Source organism: Pelophylax lessonae (genome assembly GCF_965119305.1).
Source record: "Pelophylax lessonae genome assembly, chromosome: 7".
NCBI classification, from domain to species: Eukaryota; Metazoa; Chordata; class Amphibia; order Anura; family Ranidae; genus Pelophylax; species Pelophylax lessonae.
The window spans coordinates 111,561,642-111,577,901 of NC_138774.1; the positions used below are offsets into that span (position 1 = coordinate 111,561,642).

General features: G+C 43.5%; 1 protein-coding gene across 3 annotated transcripts in view; it reads right to left on the bottom strand.

Annotated features, from left to right (window-relative positions):
- LRCH2 (leucine rich repeats and calponin homology domain containing 2) overlaps positions 1-16,260 on the bottom strand; it is a 281,372-nt gene that overhangs the window by 129,904 nt on the left and 135,208 nt on the right. For 2 of the 3 annotated variants that reach the window (XM_082262512.1, XM_082262511.1), the window contains exon 12: positions 11,237-11,314. The exons of the other annotated variant lie outside the window; for it this stretch is intronic. In XM_082262512.1, coding sequence (XP_082118638.1) covers positions 11,237-11,314 — 78 coding nt within the window. The remainder of the gene's footprint in view (positions 1-11,236; positions 11,315-16,260) is intronic. 3 annotated transcript variants of the gene reach the window in all.

Consider the following 16,260-nt stretch of genomic DNA (forward strand, 5'->3'; position numbering starts at 1 on the left):
AAAGGGGACACAGACAGCAATAAAAACCTGGCAGGCATTCTAATTTCTTTCGTCTCCATCTAAAACTAAAAAAGTTTTGCCCTTAGTTATATTTTAAAGGTCACAGGGTCTCAGTACACTTCCTGTGAGCAGAAAGCGGGGGCTCAGCTGTGTTGTGTGTGTCACTAGACGCACAAAGTCTGGCTCGGGATCCCATAAAAAGCAGCTTGCCATTAGGGTGCACAAAGACCCCAGAAGAGGAGGTTTGGGCTGCTCTGTGCAAAACCAGTATAATATGTCTGGTATTTTAGTTTAAAAAAAATAATAAGTTACCATTACAAATTAAGTACACTCCAAAGCCAACATAGAAATATTTTTGTCACTTTGTTTACTGATAGTAATAAAACATTTATTAATTCACCAATTCTTACCCCTTTTCCTGTGTGTTTTATTTGTATACATCTTCTATTGCACGGTGTCACTGTCCAAAAGATCATATTCTTCACATTTCTCAACACTACCCATTATATTTTTTTCCAACTATACGCTGATCTTCCTTTTTACTCCCACAGTTCACCAATCCCAGCATGTTCTACTTTCATATTTCTACTCATTGTGTTTCAGGTGTGTTTTCTATTCCTCGTGTGCTTTATAACCTTATTTCCTGTTCTGAAGTCATACATATACTATACTCTTCTCTTTATATGCTTTTCTTCCCCAACTTGTACATTCGAGTGTATTTGGGCTCACCACTTCCATTTCTTTAACAAACTAGCTCCTCCCTTATTTCTTGCTTCCCCATTCCTGCCATCTGTCAGTATGGATATGCACTTGTTCCCTTCCAACTGTCAGTCATTGTTGGTAACCTCCAGACTCCTCCCAAGGTACTGGGGACCTGTATTCATTCTTTTTTTATTTAAAAGGCCAGGTTCACCTTTAACCGCTTGCTGACTGCGCACAGTATGTTTACTGTGGCAGCCAGCCCCGGCCAGGCAGAGTGACGTAGATCTATGTCGCTAGCCTGTCACCGGGTTTTGAGCCAATAGCGGGCGAGCGCGCGCCCGCTGAGGCACGCGCCCGCCTCGGCTCGTTCACAGAGGAGTCCGGGCGTGTGACCGGCGGACCCGATGTCCGCCGGTCACACTACGATCGTCGGTAGAGCGGGAGAAAGGCGGGCGGCTTATGTAAACAAGCCGCCTGTCATTCTCCCCTGTGTAAAAATGGAGATCAGACGGTTCTACTATGTAGAACCGTTGATCTCTGTTTTTACAATAGGAGACATGTCCCATCACAGTTAGAAACACGACCCTAGGACACACTTAACCCCTCCCTCTCCAATACTGTTAACCCCTTCCCTGCCAGTGTATTTTTACAGTAACAGTGCATATATATAGCACTGATTACTGCAGTAATGTCACTGGTACCCCCCAAAAGTGTCAAAAATGTCAATCAAGGGTCCGATCTGTCCGCCGCAATGTCGCAGTACCGCAAAAAAAAAAATTGCAGATCGCCGCCATTACTCGTTAAAAAAAAAACACCAAAAATGACAAAAATCTTTCCCTTTGTTAGTAAACGCGATAACTTTTGCGCAAACCAATTAAAATACGCTTTTTGCGTTTTTTTTTTACCAAACATATGTAGCATAAAACAAATTGGCCGAAAATGTTAAAAAATTTTGATTTTTAAATTTTTTTGGGGGGGAATATCATATAAAAAAAAAAGTGAAAATATTGTTATTTTTGCAAATTTACGCTCTTTTTTTGTTTATAGCGCATGATCAAAAAATCGCACAGGTGATCCAATACCACTAAAAGAAAGCTCTGTTTGTGGGAAAAAAAGGACGTGAAATTCGTTTAGGTACAGCGTCGCATGACCGCGCAATTGTCCGTTAAAGTCACGCAGTAAAAAAAAAAAAAAAAAAAAATCGCAAAAAAACCCCTGGTCAGGAAGGGGGTAAAATCTTACGGGGCTTAAGTGGTTAAGAACATGTTACATTCATATTTAGGGTGTAATATGAAACATATCCCTAAGCACCCATCCCCGTGAACTCCCCTTCCCCTGTGACAGTGTGCATGGGTTCCTTTTCCCCGCAGCTGCTGCTACATTTAAATTTTTAGCTATGAGTCCCATCCACCATCACAGCAGACGGACTTGTAGCTCTCAATAGACTACAAGTACATTGACTAGTGAATTGCCTGGCACTAGACTGGAAAAAAAAAATTAAAAAGTATGACCTGTACTGTTTTCAGTAGACACCACCGCATCGAGGTGGTGTGAACTGGCCACATAGGAGACAAGGCATTTTGCACTGTATAACGGTGGGACTATGCTGGAATAGCCACCCAATGCAGTCCCACCACACCTGGTGTTAATCGGCTCTCAGCACACTCGTAGTCCTTTGATACTTCCTCCAGCTTTTTAACTGAAAGCCTGTAAAGAGGTAGGGTTAGAAAGCTGGAGAAAGTGTCTAAAGAAGCCCAAACCTGCATCCACTGATTGCAGGTGCAATGCTTTGCAGGCTCCTGTAAAAAAATAAAATAAATACACATTTATTTTTAAAAGATGAACCTATCTTTTAAACAGCCATGAATAACACTGGCTTTGTTATCCTGTTTTTATGTTGAGACACTATTTACAGATCACTGGTCCCATGGGTAAACACACTAGATACATTATAAGTCATTTGACTGTCCTAAAGTTCTCTGATTGCCAATATGCCTGTCCATAGTTCCTGTCTTTTGTGATGTTGTAACAAATACTTTTCCTAATGTATTTATTGATTGTCTTTTTATTTTTTTATGGTAACTCCTTCTACCAAGACCATTCAAATTCCGGTAATTTAAGGTTTCTTCTCAAAATCCTTTACTGTTCCCTTTCTTATAAGAAGTTAGAATTGGGTGCAATGACTTAACCTAGCTGTGATATCAATCGATTTGCTTAAGCAAGATTTTTATACAGCTGCTACATTTCCATTTCATATATTCTATCATGCATAGTAATAATTTTGTTTTTGTATAGATACAATTGTCATTTTTTTCTTGCATCCAATTCTGCAGTTGGCATTTTCTCTTCCTATTTATACAGAAGAACATACAGTTTGCATATGTTCATATTTTTGTATGGCTTTTTCTTTAATATGGTATGTTGTTTACATTCAAATATCTTCCAAATGGCATTTGTTTGAAGTGATGCATTTTTAGAAAATTTGGAATTGTTGTGTATATGTGTATGTGTATATATATATATATATATATATATATATATATATATAATCATATATAAGCATAAATGTAATGTTTTTATAAATCCCTCTACATTTCTCTTGTAGTGCTGATGAAGATTTGGGAGAGCCAAAAAAAGCATAAAATGTTACTCAAGGTGAGTAACATTTTATGCTTTTTTATAATAAAATTACCCTACGGGCTTCACTATTCTCGGCTTCTTCCTCTCTTTTTCCTGAGGCCCTGTGTGCAAAGGTATCTTGGAGACATTCCTTGGAGGCTTATTCCCATTGTCATTCTGGGGAACACCAAGGCTTTATAGCACCGTATTTCTGAGGCTGGAGGTTGATCTGCTTAAGGCTCTTGATTTTCCAAAATCTGGTGAGTGGATCCCCAAGAGGGCTTGTTGCAAGCACTGGGCACTTTTTTGTGTGGAGCATGACTATCAGCACTTTAATTTTAAGTGGACTATTCACCTATTTGGACTGCACCTTATAAAAAAATAAATTTTTTTGCACATTTTGTCACCTTATATTTATTGTATATACAGTGGGTACAGAAAGTATTCAGACCCCCTTAAATTTTTCACTCTTTGTTATATTGCAGCCATTTGCTAAAATCATTTAGGTTCATTCTTCTTCCTCATGAATGTACACATAGCACCCCATACTGACAGAAAAACACAGAATTGTTGACATTGTTGCAGATTTATTAAAAAAGAAAAACTGAAATATCACATGGTCCTAAGTATTCAGACCCTTTGCTGTGACACTCATATATTTAACTTAGGTGCTTTGCATTTCTTCTGATCATCCTTGAGATGGTACTACAACTTCATTTGAGTCCAGCTGTGTTTGATTATACTGATTGGACTTGATTAGGAAAGCCACACACCTGTCTCTATAAGACCTTCCAGATCACAATGCATGTCAGAGCAAATGAGAATCATGAGGTCAAAGGAACTGCCTGAAGAGCTCAGAGACAGAATTGTAGCAAGGCACAGATGTGGCCAAGGTTACAAAAAGATTTCTGCTGCACTTAAGGTTCCTAAGAGCACAGTGGCCTCCATAATCCTCAAATGGAAGACGTTTGGGACGACCAGAACCCTTCCTAGAGCTGGCCGTCCAGCCAAACTGAGCTATCGGGGGAGAAGAGCCTTGGTGAGAGAGGTAAAGAAGAACCCAAAGATCACTGTGGCTGAGCTCCAGAGATGCAGTCAGGAGATGGGAGAAAGTTGTAGAAAGTCAACCATCACTGCAGCCCTCCACCAGTCGGGGCTTTATGGCAGAGTGGCCCGACGGAAGCCTCTCCTCAGTGTAAGACACATGAAAGCCCGCATGGAGTTTGCTAAAAAAAACACCTGAAGGACTCCAAGATGGTGAGAAATAAGATTCTCTGGTCTGATGAGACCAAAATAGAACTTTTTGGCCTTAATTCTAAGCAGTATGTGTGGAGAAAACCAGGCACTGCTCATCACCTGTCCAATAAAGTCCCAACAGTGAAGCATGGTGGTGGCAGCATCATGCTGTGGGGGTGTTTTTCAGCTGCAGGGACAGGACGACTGGTTGCAATCGAGGGAAAGATGAATGCGGCCAAGTACAGGGATATCCTGGACAAAAACCTTCTCCAGAGTGCTCTGGACCTCAGACTGGGCCGAAGGTTTACCTTCCAACAAGACAATGACCCTAAGCACACAGCTAAAATAACGAAGGAGTGGCTTCACAACAACTCTGTGACTGTTCTTGAATGGCCCAGCCAGAGCCCTGACTTAAACCCAATTGAGCATCTCTGGAGAGACCTAAAAATGGCTGTCCACCAACGTTTACCATCCAACCTGACAGAACTGGAGAGGATCTGCAAGGAGGAATGGCAGAGGATCCCCAAATCCAGGTGTGAAAGACTTGTTGCATCTTTCCCAAAAAGACTCCTGGCTGTATTAGATCAAAAGGGGGCTTCTACTAAATACTGAGCAAAGGGTCTGAATACTTAGGACCATGTGATATTTCAGTTTTTCTTTTTTAATAAATCTGCAACAATGTCAACAATTCTGTGTTTCTCTGTCAGTATGGGGTGCTATGTGTACATTCATGAGGAAGAAGAATGAACTTAAATGATTTTAGCAAATGGCTGCAATATAACAAAGAGTGAAAAATTTAAGGGGGTCTGAATACTTTCCGTACCCACTGTATATTTGGACTTTAATCATATATGTGGCACATTATTAGTATACATCTGTATGAATTTATGAGCATATAATTTTTTTCAACACTGATGCACTTTTATATCAACATATTAGAGGGTTATAGTGCACTTTATATTTATATTTTATCTACCTGGTAGCGCTGTTTTAATATTGCAATCTATTTTTCTTAGTTTTATCTAAGTGTACAGCTGCTGCAGGTAGCATTTACACCTATTTATTTAGCGCTGGTTTTAATATATATATTTTTTTCAAGGATATAATGACATCATAAATAATACCATTTTAAAGAATAAACATTGTGTAGCTTCCCAAAATAAGTAAAACTTGCAGTCACTTCAGCACTGATCAACAAATACGTTACAAATATATTAGGCTAGGTTCACATCAGTCTTTAGTGCATCTGCGGAACCACAGAAACACACTACAATCCATTTAACATTATTTCCAATGGGTCCCATTCACTGCTATGCAGTTTCCTGCAGTGTGTTTTCTGGAAAGATGCAGGGACTTCTCCTCCCCCCCCCCCCCCATGTAAGTACAGGCATTTTGGCAGGGTTTTATGTTTAAAAACAAGTCTCCTACAAAAAAAATGCATCACAAACGCAGTTGAACATGCACAAAAAAACGTGCCACAAAAGCAAATATGTGAACCTTTACTCAGACTGATACAAAGTTTGATTTATGTTTGGTGGAGTGGTGAGCCAACCATGAAGTATATTAAACAGGGACATGCAGTGTGTGGAGATGTACAAAGATAATAAATCTAAAATTGCCTTATTCAACAAAAACCATATCATTTTTATCTACTTCCTATATAGGGATGTGTTTAGCTTACCCTTTCTGAAAGTGTTTGCCCTTCAAAAAATGTTTTCTTATTTTGTAAAGTGGGGAAGGATTAGAAGCTATGTCTGATTTTTATGGCTATCCAGGGCTTTGCCCTCACTTTCTATACTGTTGACATTTTATCAAACAGAAAGGGGAATTCTCAACAGCAACGACAACAAAAGTTAAAAAAATAAAAAAATTATATATATATACAGTCAGGTCCATAAATATTGGGACATCGACACAATTCTAATCTTTTTGGCTCTATACACCACCACAATGGATTTGAAATGAAACAAACAAGATGTGCTTTAACTGCAGACTTTCAGCTTTAATTTGAGGGTATTTACATCCAAATCAGGTGAAAGGTGTAGGAATTAAAACAGTTTGTATAACAGTTTGTAAAAAGTGCCTCCCACTTTTTAAAGGGACCAAAAGTAATGGGACAATTGGCTGCTCAGCTGTTCCACAGCCAGGTGTGTTATTCTCTCATTATCCCATTTATAAGGAGCAGATAAAAAGGTCCAGAGTTCATTTCAAATGTGCTATTTGCATTTGGAATGTGTTGCTGTCAACTCTCAATATGAGATCCAAAGAGCTGTCACTATCAGTGAAGCAAGCCATCATTAGGCTGAAAAAACAAAACAAACCCATCAGAGAGATAGCAAAAACATTAGGTGTGGCCAAATCAACTGTTTGGAACATCCTTAAAAACAAAGAACACACCGGTGAGCTCAGCAACAACAAAAGACCCGGAAGACCATGGAAAACAACTGACCAGAGAATTCTTTCCCTGGTGAAGAAAACACCCATCACAACAGTTAGCCAGATCAAGAACACTCTCCAGGAGGTAGGTGTATGTGTGTCAAAGTCAACAATCAAGAGAATGCTTCACCAGAGTAAATACAGAGGGTTCACCACAAGATGTAAACCATTGGTGAGCCTCAAAAACAGAAAGGCCATATTAGAGTTTGCCAAACAACATCTAAAAAAGCCTTCACAGTTCTGGAACAACATCCTATGGAAAGATGAGACCAAGATCAACTTGTACCAGAGTGATGGAAAGAGAAGAGTATGGAGAAGGAAAGGAACTGCTCATGATCCAAAGCACACCACCTCATCAGTGCAGCATGGTGGTGGTAGTGTCATGGCGTGGGCATGTATGGCTGCCAATGCATGTGACTGCTGGCAAAAGCAGCAGGATGAATTCTGAAGTGTTGCGGGCAATATTATCTGCTAATATTCAGCCAAATGCTTCAGAACTAATTGGACGGCGCTTCACAGTGCAGATGGACAATGGTTGCTTTCGCAGTATGCTTCATGTCAAAGAGTTTTTTAGGGGAAAGAAGTGGAATGTTATGCAATGGCCAAGTCAATCACATGACCTGAATCCGATTGAGCATGCATTTCACTTGCTGAAGACAAAACTGAAGAGAAAATGCCCCAAGAACAAGCAGGAACTGAAGACAGTTGCAGTAGAGGCCTGGCAGAGCATCACCAGGGATGAAACCCACCGTCTGGTGATGTCTATGCATTCCAGACTTCAGGCTGTAATTGACTGCAAAGGATTTGCAACCAAGTATTAAAAAGTGAAAGTTTGATTTATGATTGTTAATCTGTCCCATTACTTTTGGTCCCTTAGAAAGTGGGAGGCACATATACAAATTGTTGTAATTCCTACACCTTTCACCTGATTTGGATGCAAATACCCTCAAATTAAAGCTGACAGTCTGCAGTTAAAGAATATCTTGTTTGTTTCATTTCAAATCCATTGTGGTGGTGTATAGAGCCAAAAAGATTAGAATTGTGTCGGTGTCCCAATATTTTTTGACCTGACTGTATATATATATATATATATATATATATATTTACACACACACACAGTCAGTATCTCACAAAAGTGAGTACACCCCTCATATTTGTTTGTAAATATTGTATAATATCTTTTCATATGACAACACTAAAGAAATTACACTTTGCTGCAATGTAAAGAAGTGAGTGTACAGCTTGTATAAGAGTGTACATTTTCTGTCCCCTTAAATAAGTCAACACACAGCCATTAATGTCTAAACTGCTGGCAACAAAAGTAAGTACACCCCTAAGTGACAATGCCAAAATTGGACCCAATTAGCCATTTTCCCTCCCGGTGTCATGTGACTCATTAGTGTTACAAGGTCTCAGGTGTGAATGGGGAGCAGGTGTGTTACATTTGGTGTTATCGCTCTCACTTTCTCATACTGGTCACTGGAAGTTCAACTTGGCACCTCATGGCAAAGAACTCTCTGAGGATCGAAAAAAAAAAAAAAAGAATTGTTGCTCTACATAAAGATGGCCTAGGCTATAAGAAGATTGCCAAGACCCTGAAACTGAGCTGCAGCATACAGCGGTTTAACAGGACAGGTTACATTCAGAAGAGGCCTGGCCATGGTCAACCAAAGAAGTGGAGTGCATGTGGTCAGCGTCATATCCAGAGGTTGTCTTTGGGAAATAGACATATGAGTGCTGCCAGCATTGCTGCAAAGGTTGAAGAGGTGGGGGGCCAAAAGAAAGCTCTGTTTGTGGGAAAAAAAGGACGTCAAATTTGTTTAGGTACAGCGTCGCACGACCGCGCAATTGTCCGTTAAAGTCACGCAGTGCCGAATCGCAAAATACCCCCTGGTCAGGAAGGGGGTAAAATCTTCCGGGGCTTAAGTGGTTAATCCCTACCATAAATTTGCTGAAAAACTCCCAGTTAGTAATCCTCACATCCTGCTAGGACATGGAAAACCAATGGAAGCGCAGTCCCAACATTAAAAGAGTGAAAATCAACAGCTTTCACATCCTGGCAAAAAGGCAGGATTGGAGGGTCGCTAACTAAGTTTTTCAGCTGGGCTTCCAGGGGGGGCCCAAATGGTCTACATGTATAACAATAAAATGATTCTACATTTTACAAAGCTGCACCCTAAAACCAAATGATGTCCCTTGATTAAATAAATAATTTCCTGGAAAAAGATGAAGTTTGGCCTTAAAAAAAATCCTTTAACTGCAATGCTAATCAATAAATACGCATTATAGCAGTTAAATACTTAAGTGTGTCCCTTAAAATAGATTATCCCTTATAGTAGGTGGGGACATCCTAAACCTTGTAGTGCCTCCTCTTAGGAAGGACTTTTAAATGTAGAAGCTAGGAAATGCTAAATGGATATCATTTTTTCCTTTTCTTAATTGTTAATGAAAAGCCCCAATAAAAAAATGATGTCATGAAGAAAACTTCTAAAAATATAAACAAATGTCACTGTAAAAAAAAAAAATGTATATACTTACCTATTTTCAGCCTGGTCCAGTCATGTGATCTTTCCTGTATCAGCCAGTTGCGGAGGCAGTGGAGAGAGCGCTTAAAAGCGGCTAAAACCTGGAGTGGTGACATCACCCAAAGGTTCCCATGTCCCAGCCGTTGTTGGTGCTCTCTTTTCTCCCGTACACACACCATTGGCTCACACAGGTGAGATAACACAACCAAATTGGAGTGGCCTAAAAATAGGTTTGTTAGCATAGGTGTAAGGAGGATGGGGGCATTTTTTATGGCTAGTTAGGCTGAAGCTGGAATACTACTTTAACTACTTTCCCCACTTTAAGACCGGCTAACGTACATTTACGTTGCTGGCTTAAACTGGTATACCGGGATGATACCGGCAGCTACAAGCACAATCCCGGTATTTTTTGTTCAGTCAGATGATGATGTTTTTGTAAAAGCAATCCTAGCGGCTAATTAGCCACTTGGCTGCTTGTATAGGTGGCGGAAGGGGTCCACCCCCCGCCTACGCCTCTTTGTACTGATGGTCAGTGGTAAAGCGGTGGGCAGTGGCAGTTAATTAATCCCTTTGCAATGCCTTAGTGACCACTGTCAATAAATATTAACACCTTTATGCTGCATTAGTGCTCAGCAGCAGTGTTTAATAACCTCTTCATGCTGCAGCATAAAGGGGTTTATTAATACTGACACTGGTGCCACTAATTCAGTACAAAGGGTTTAGGGAGTTAATTAACTGCCACTAGTCACTAATGCATGAGTGACCACTGGCAGCACATTAACCCCCTCATGCTGCACATTACTATAGCATTAGGATTCCGTTCAGAAAACCCACACCCCTGTAAAAGGCATTACCCTTGTTGTTCCTTGCAAGCTCCCTTTCAGTGCCGGATGCCCTCTCTTACTATCCCGTCTCCCGGCCTCTGAATGACAGCAGGTCAGAGGCCAGGATTAAAAACCATCTGTCGGGTGGAGATCACTCCACCTGGCAGAATGCATGCTTTTTACACTAGTGCCAAGTGCAGGAGTGAACTTGGCACTATGCTGCAGCGCTGCATGTGTAATCAGTTCAGATCACACATGCAGCGGCTCAACTCGGCTCGGCTGTTGCTGTAGCTCTGATATGACAGGTGGCAACCTTGATCAGATGCTGGCGGCATGTCGGTTGCAATCCACTTGTCAGATGGCTGCGATCGACAGGTGGATTACAATCGACAGGTTGCCGACCCTCCGGTGTACAGGCTCTGGAGCGGACTTCCTTTACCTGGCTTCAGTACCTTACAAGTCACCAAATGAAACAACCATGCAGAACATTATTTTATACTATTTAGCTCCTACTTAAAAAAACTAGTTGCTGGGATGCATTTAACCTGAATACTGTCTGTCTCTGAAAAAACACGCAGATTATCTACAAACCTGTTCCTGGTTTGTGCCCTAGAAGTATGAGAACAAGTGCCAAAAAAAAAAAAAAAAAACCACCAAGAACGTAAAGTGACACTGAAAGCAAAAATGTGTGACAGATGTCACTGGCCTATATCCGAGGATGGTGAAACACAAGGATAAACAGATTTACAAATATTTTGTCTAGTAAATTATTGCATACATGCATTTCAACTATGAATTTAAGCATCCGACAGGAGTTCTCCTTTAAACTTCTTTAAAAGCATGAAAGCTGTATTTTTCAAAGTCACAGGCCCCAATAAATCTCAAATGGGATACCTTGAAGCCCGCCCAGCGGCTCTTGTCCTCTGGAAGAGCTTTTCACTGAATGAAGTTCTATAACTTAATGGTCTCCGTCTGTAGCCATATTTCAAACATGCCAACCAAACCCAAAGATGTAGTAAAGAAGAGAGACCAGAAAGCGAAGGAAATGTTAGTTTTGTAGAAGGAAAAGAGAAGAGATAGATTAAAATTAAAAAAGGTTTCATTTAATGAAAGAGAAATGAAAATAGAAATGTTAAACAAATGAGCTTCAAATGATGTCGCACTGCATGCTAAGTGCCTACGATAAATGGTTCTAGAAAGACTCAAAGAATATGTGCACTCTTCTAACATAAACAAAGAACGTATGTTGCCCTAAAAACGGGATTCATGACTTACCGAAAAATCAATTTCTCTGATGTTCATTGACGGACACAGCTCCTGATTCTTCTTAACCATTGGGTTCTACTGCCCCCTACAGGAGTAGGACACTAGGCAGCAAAAAGCCTGACTATGCCTATGGGCAGTCCCAGGGGGTATACACCTACTCTCAGCTAAAAGGCACTCAGTTTTGTTACAAGCAGTCCGAAGAAAGCCAACTCCAAAGAGGGGTGGGTGGTGTGTCCGTCAATGAACATCAGAGAAATGGATTTTTGCGGTAAGTCATCATTTTCTCTTTTGTTCATTGACGGACACAGCTCCTGATACTTCTTAACCATTGGGACGTCCCAAAGCAGTGTTAAACATGAGCAGTGGGAAAAAGCAGAAAAAAAGTCCCAAAGCTAATCATAGCCAACCAGGTAACAAGGGGCGCATTCATAAACAACTGGAGCTCACTTGAAAAAAACAATACACCCTCTAAGAGGACCAGGTCCTCTAAAAACCAGCCAGCAAAACCTCGCGGCGAAAAGAAGCATCCGCAGATGCCAACACATTCACTTTATAAAAATGTTGTAAAAGTGTGCACCGATGACCAGATGGCTGCCTTGCAAACCTGCGCCACTGACGCTTGAGGACTTAAGGCCAGGAGACACTAAGCTCCCTAGTAGAGTGCTTCTTGACAGGGAAAGGAGGAACCTGACCCCTGATGCCATAGGCCTGAACCACCGTCTGTCTGATGCATCTGGAAAAGGTCGAAAAGAAGCAGACAACCTTTTTGTGAGGTCCGTCCGTGAGCACAAATAGAGTCTGACTTCCTAAAAGACTCCATAGCTGCCAGGTACACCCCGATTGCCCGGACCACATTCAAGGCATGCAAGGTAATTTCCCCTTCGGCTGTTTAGGCTGGGACACAGGGTAGGCAACACAATGTCTTCATTCAAATGACAGTCAGAGACCACCTTAGGAAGGAATGACGGACAGGGTCGAAGCACCACCTTATCCTTGTGAATCACCAATAAGGTGAACAACAGGATAATGCCGCCAGTTCCGACACCCTGCACGCAGAGATGATAGCCACCAAAAAATGGCCACCTTCCGGGCAGCGCAAGCAGAGAAACCTCCAGAAGGGAGGCTTCTGTAGAGCTGAAAGCACCACATTAAGATACCAGGGTGGCAATGGAGCCCCCACTGAAGGAACCAAATGTCCAACACCATAAATAAAAGGTACCCCCCCCATTAAAGGAAGGTTAAGACCTGATCCACAGAGATGAAGGATGAACCCCAAGAGAATCACACCACGCAAGTTAAGTCTTCCAAGTACAATGGTAGACCTTCCTAGAAGTAGATTTCCTAGCTTTCAACAGCGTAGGAATCACCGATACAGACAAACCTCCATCCGTCAGCACCTGACATTCAACAGCCAAGCCGTCAAAGCCACCGACTGTAAAGCAGGATAGAAGATCGGTCCTTGGGACAGCAGATCCTCCCTGAGAAGAAGCCTCCAAGGAGCATCGGCGACCAGCCATACCAGGACCGGTGTACCAAGACTGGCGAGGTCAGCCTGGACAGAATCCCTTCTGCTTTGATCCTGCACAGGAGTTATGGCAGAAATTAAGAGCTGGAACAAATTGGTCAGCCCACCTTAGAATGCCACCTACTTACTAAGCCGCCAGGACACTACTTGTGCCCCCTTGGCGATTGACATAGACCACGGACGTGGCATTGTCCAAATTAATTTGTACCGGACACCACTCAAGACGAATTGTCCAATGAGCCAGACAAAGGCTGATCGCTCGGAGATCCAGAACATTAATCAGCAGTCAACAGAAGCTGAATTCCCTCCTGCAATGTCTGGAGTTTTTCCAGGAGGAAGAAACACTCTGGCTGAGGCCAAGTCCAGAGTCAGACCCTGATAGTCCAGTTTTAATGGACAGAACTAAAGCAGACTCCTCAAGGTCCAGAATCCAACCAACTCCCAGAGTTTGCAGCACAATCTCCAGTTGTCCATCAGTGCAGTCGGAAAAGATCGTCCAGGTGCCCTAGTACCGCGATCCCCCACTGATACAAACAATGCCAGCAACGGGGCCAACACTTTTGTGAAGACCAAGGAGCGGAGGCGAGACCAAAGGTCCCCGCCACATACCGATAATGCACCTCACCCATGGCAAAATGGAGGAAGCGTTAGGCAGGTAGGCGTCCTTGATGTCGATAAAAGCGAGAAGAAATCCCCGGACGTAGGGACGCCAATACCGTGTGAATGGACTCCACGCAGAACTTCTGTACTCGCACTAGCAGTTTAGCACCTTGAGGTCCAGAATTGAACATACCTTGCCTTCCTTCCTGGGAATTATAAAGAGGTTTGAGTAAAAACCCCTAAAAACTTTCCAAAATCGGAACCAGAACAATCACCCCTTGAAGGAACAAGTCCTGCACTACCCCAAAGAGACCCGTAAGTGATCTGGGGACAAGTGCAGGTTGGAAGGGAAGAACCTTTCCGGAGGATAAGACCGAACTCGATCTCGTAGCCCAGCCCAGATACGGGTGAGGGCGCCCCTTCATGCAGAGGCAGCCTTGTCCGCAGGCCTAGGAGAGCCCGCTCGTGGCCTGCCAGACCAGGTCCTCTTGGAACCTCCAGTGGAGGCCCTGACATTTGATCCCTTGTCTTGAGACCCTGAGGGAAGCCGAAGAGAATGGCCCATGTCTACAATGAGGCTCCTTGCCCTTAGTAGCCTGCAGAAGAAGAGTACTCTTCCCCCCTGTGAGACCCTTAATGATGTCATCCAAGGAAGCTCCAAACAAGCAATCCCCTACAAGGAGGAGATTAGATAAGCTCCTTCTTAAAAGTCTGGTCTGCAGACAAGTATTTCAGGCAGATAATACGCCGAAGGACCACTGCTGATACAGACAGCCTAGAAATCAAAGGAACCGCATCCAGGAGGTATCACAGATAAACTGTAGCCCCTGGACCAACTGATCCACCAGCTCGCAAAGACAGGGGGAAGCTGTTTCCCCTCCAGGTCCCGGTGTACAAGTTTAGCCCACTCAGAGCTTGCAACACCAGGGCAATAGTAAATACTGGCCTAAGTGCTGAACCAGCCCCAGCGAACATATGGCAGGCCAGAGCCTCCGCCCTCCTATCAGCTAGATATTTAAAGGCCAAGGAATCCTGAACTGGAATGAAGGTAGCTTTATTTAACCTGGAAACTGACGAATCCACTACAAGTGGGACCGTCCACCTTTAATGCAGTTAATCCTCATAAGGACAACCCCACTGTTTTGTGACAATGTTGTCAAAGTAAGCGGAAAAGGCAAAACCCTTGCCGCTTTTGGAGGGCCTGTGGGTGCCAAAAGGGACCGGCGCCTCGAACGCAGCATCAGCAGCAACCTCCATTTTTAAAGTGTCTCACTAACACAAACAGTGCATCCACCAGCCCCTTTTCATGCGCGGCTAGAGCAGCAGAGAAATTATCCTCACTATCTGAGCGCTCAGGGTGCGTGGAGACAAAAAAAGAAGGGGGTGCCCCACGAGCCCCCCGTAGAGGGCATAATAGGAAATATCCCTCCTAAAAGGGGGCCGCCCACCGCGACGCAGACACACTGTTTAAATGGCCTAGCAAACTGCGGCCTAAATTGTTGTGGAGGCCCGGCCGCAAGTGCACGGATCCCAGCCCGCCGAATGCCCAAAGGAAGAATAGATGCTTCAGCTAAACGCACTGGGGCCACCCCAAACAGAGGCCACCGACTCGGCCGCATGGCCTAGGACGCAGCCTAAATTTTTATGGGCACCCAGGAGCGTCGACCACCCAGGGGGAGAGGAGGGCAGGGCAGATGCCCAAACGGGAGGCAGTGGCTTCAGCCATCCTTACAGGGGCCGCCTCATGCAGTTTCCGACTAGTAAGCCGCAAAGTCGCAGCCTAAATTTCCAACCCAATTCAGCTGCGCTATCTGCTTGCCCAGCCGCAGGGAGCCCGGAGGACATCCCTGCCCTAATCACCAACCCCCAGGGTGACAGGGAACCCTGCTCAACCCCACGTTGCGCACCAGGAAAATCCAGCCAGCAGCAACTCCAACCAGCCCCCCCTTAAGAGCATGTGGCAACAGCCAGTTCATAACCTAACCCAGGGAGGGGGGGCCAAAAGACCCACTATGACTACCAAAATTTTAGAAGGGCTGGGGGGAGGAAGGGAACCTTGGGGGTCCCACCATCCCAGGGAGGGGCCCATATCCACCCCCAAACCCTCCAGGAGTAGAGGGGGGACAGCTAATTAACATACCAGAAACACGATGGGCGGGACTCCAGACAGACCACCACTCCATCGTAATGTGGGTGCCGTCAGCCAGGAGAAACACTGCGACTCAGCTCGTATGCACCCTCGAGAGATGTTTAACTCGCAAGCCAGCCCCCATCCAGTGGGACTATGTCGTAGCCGACCTAGCGCGGAGCTGCGATCTGCATGCACTTGCTGGCCAGACCAGGGGGACCCTCTGGATCTAGATTATCCAATCCGTCGCCCAGTTCAGCAACTGAATGTAGATTCTCACAGGAACAAAAATAACAAAGGTAGGAAAAAATTCTATTTAAAAGTAAAAAATCACCAGGACCTGAGATCCCAGCAAGGAACTAGGTCCTTACTCCTTACTGGGCAGAAAAAACTGAGTGC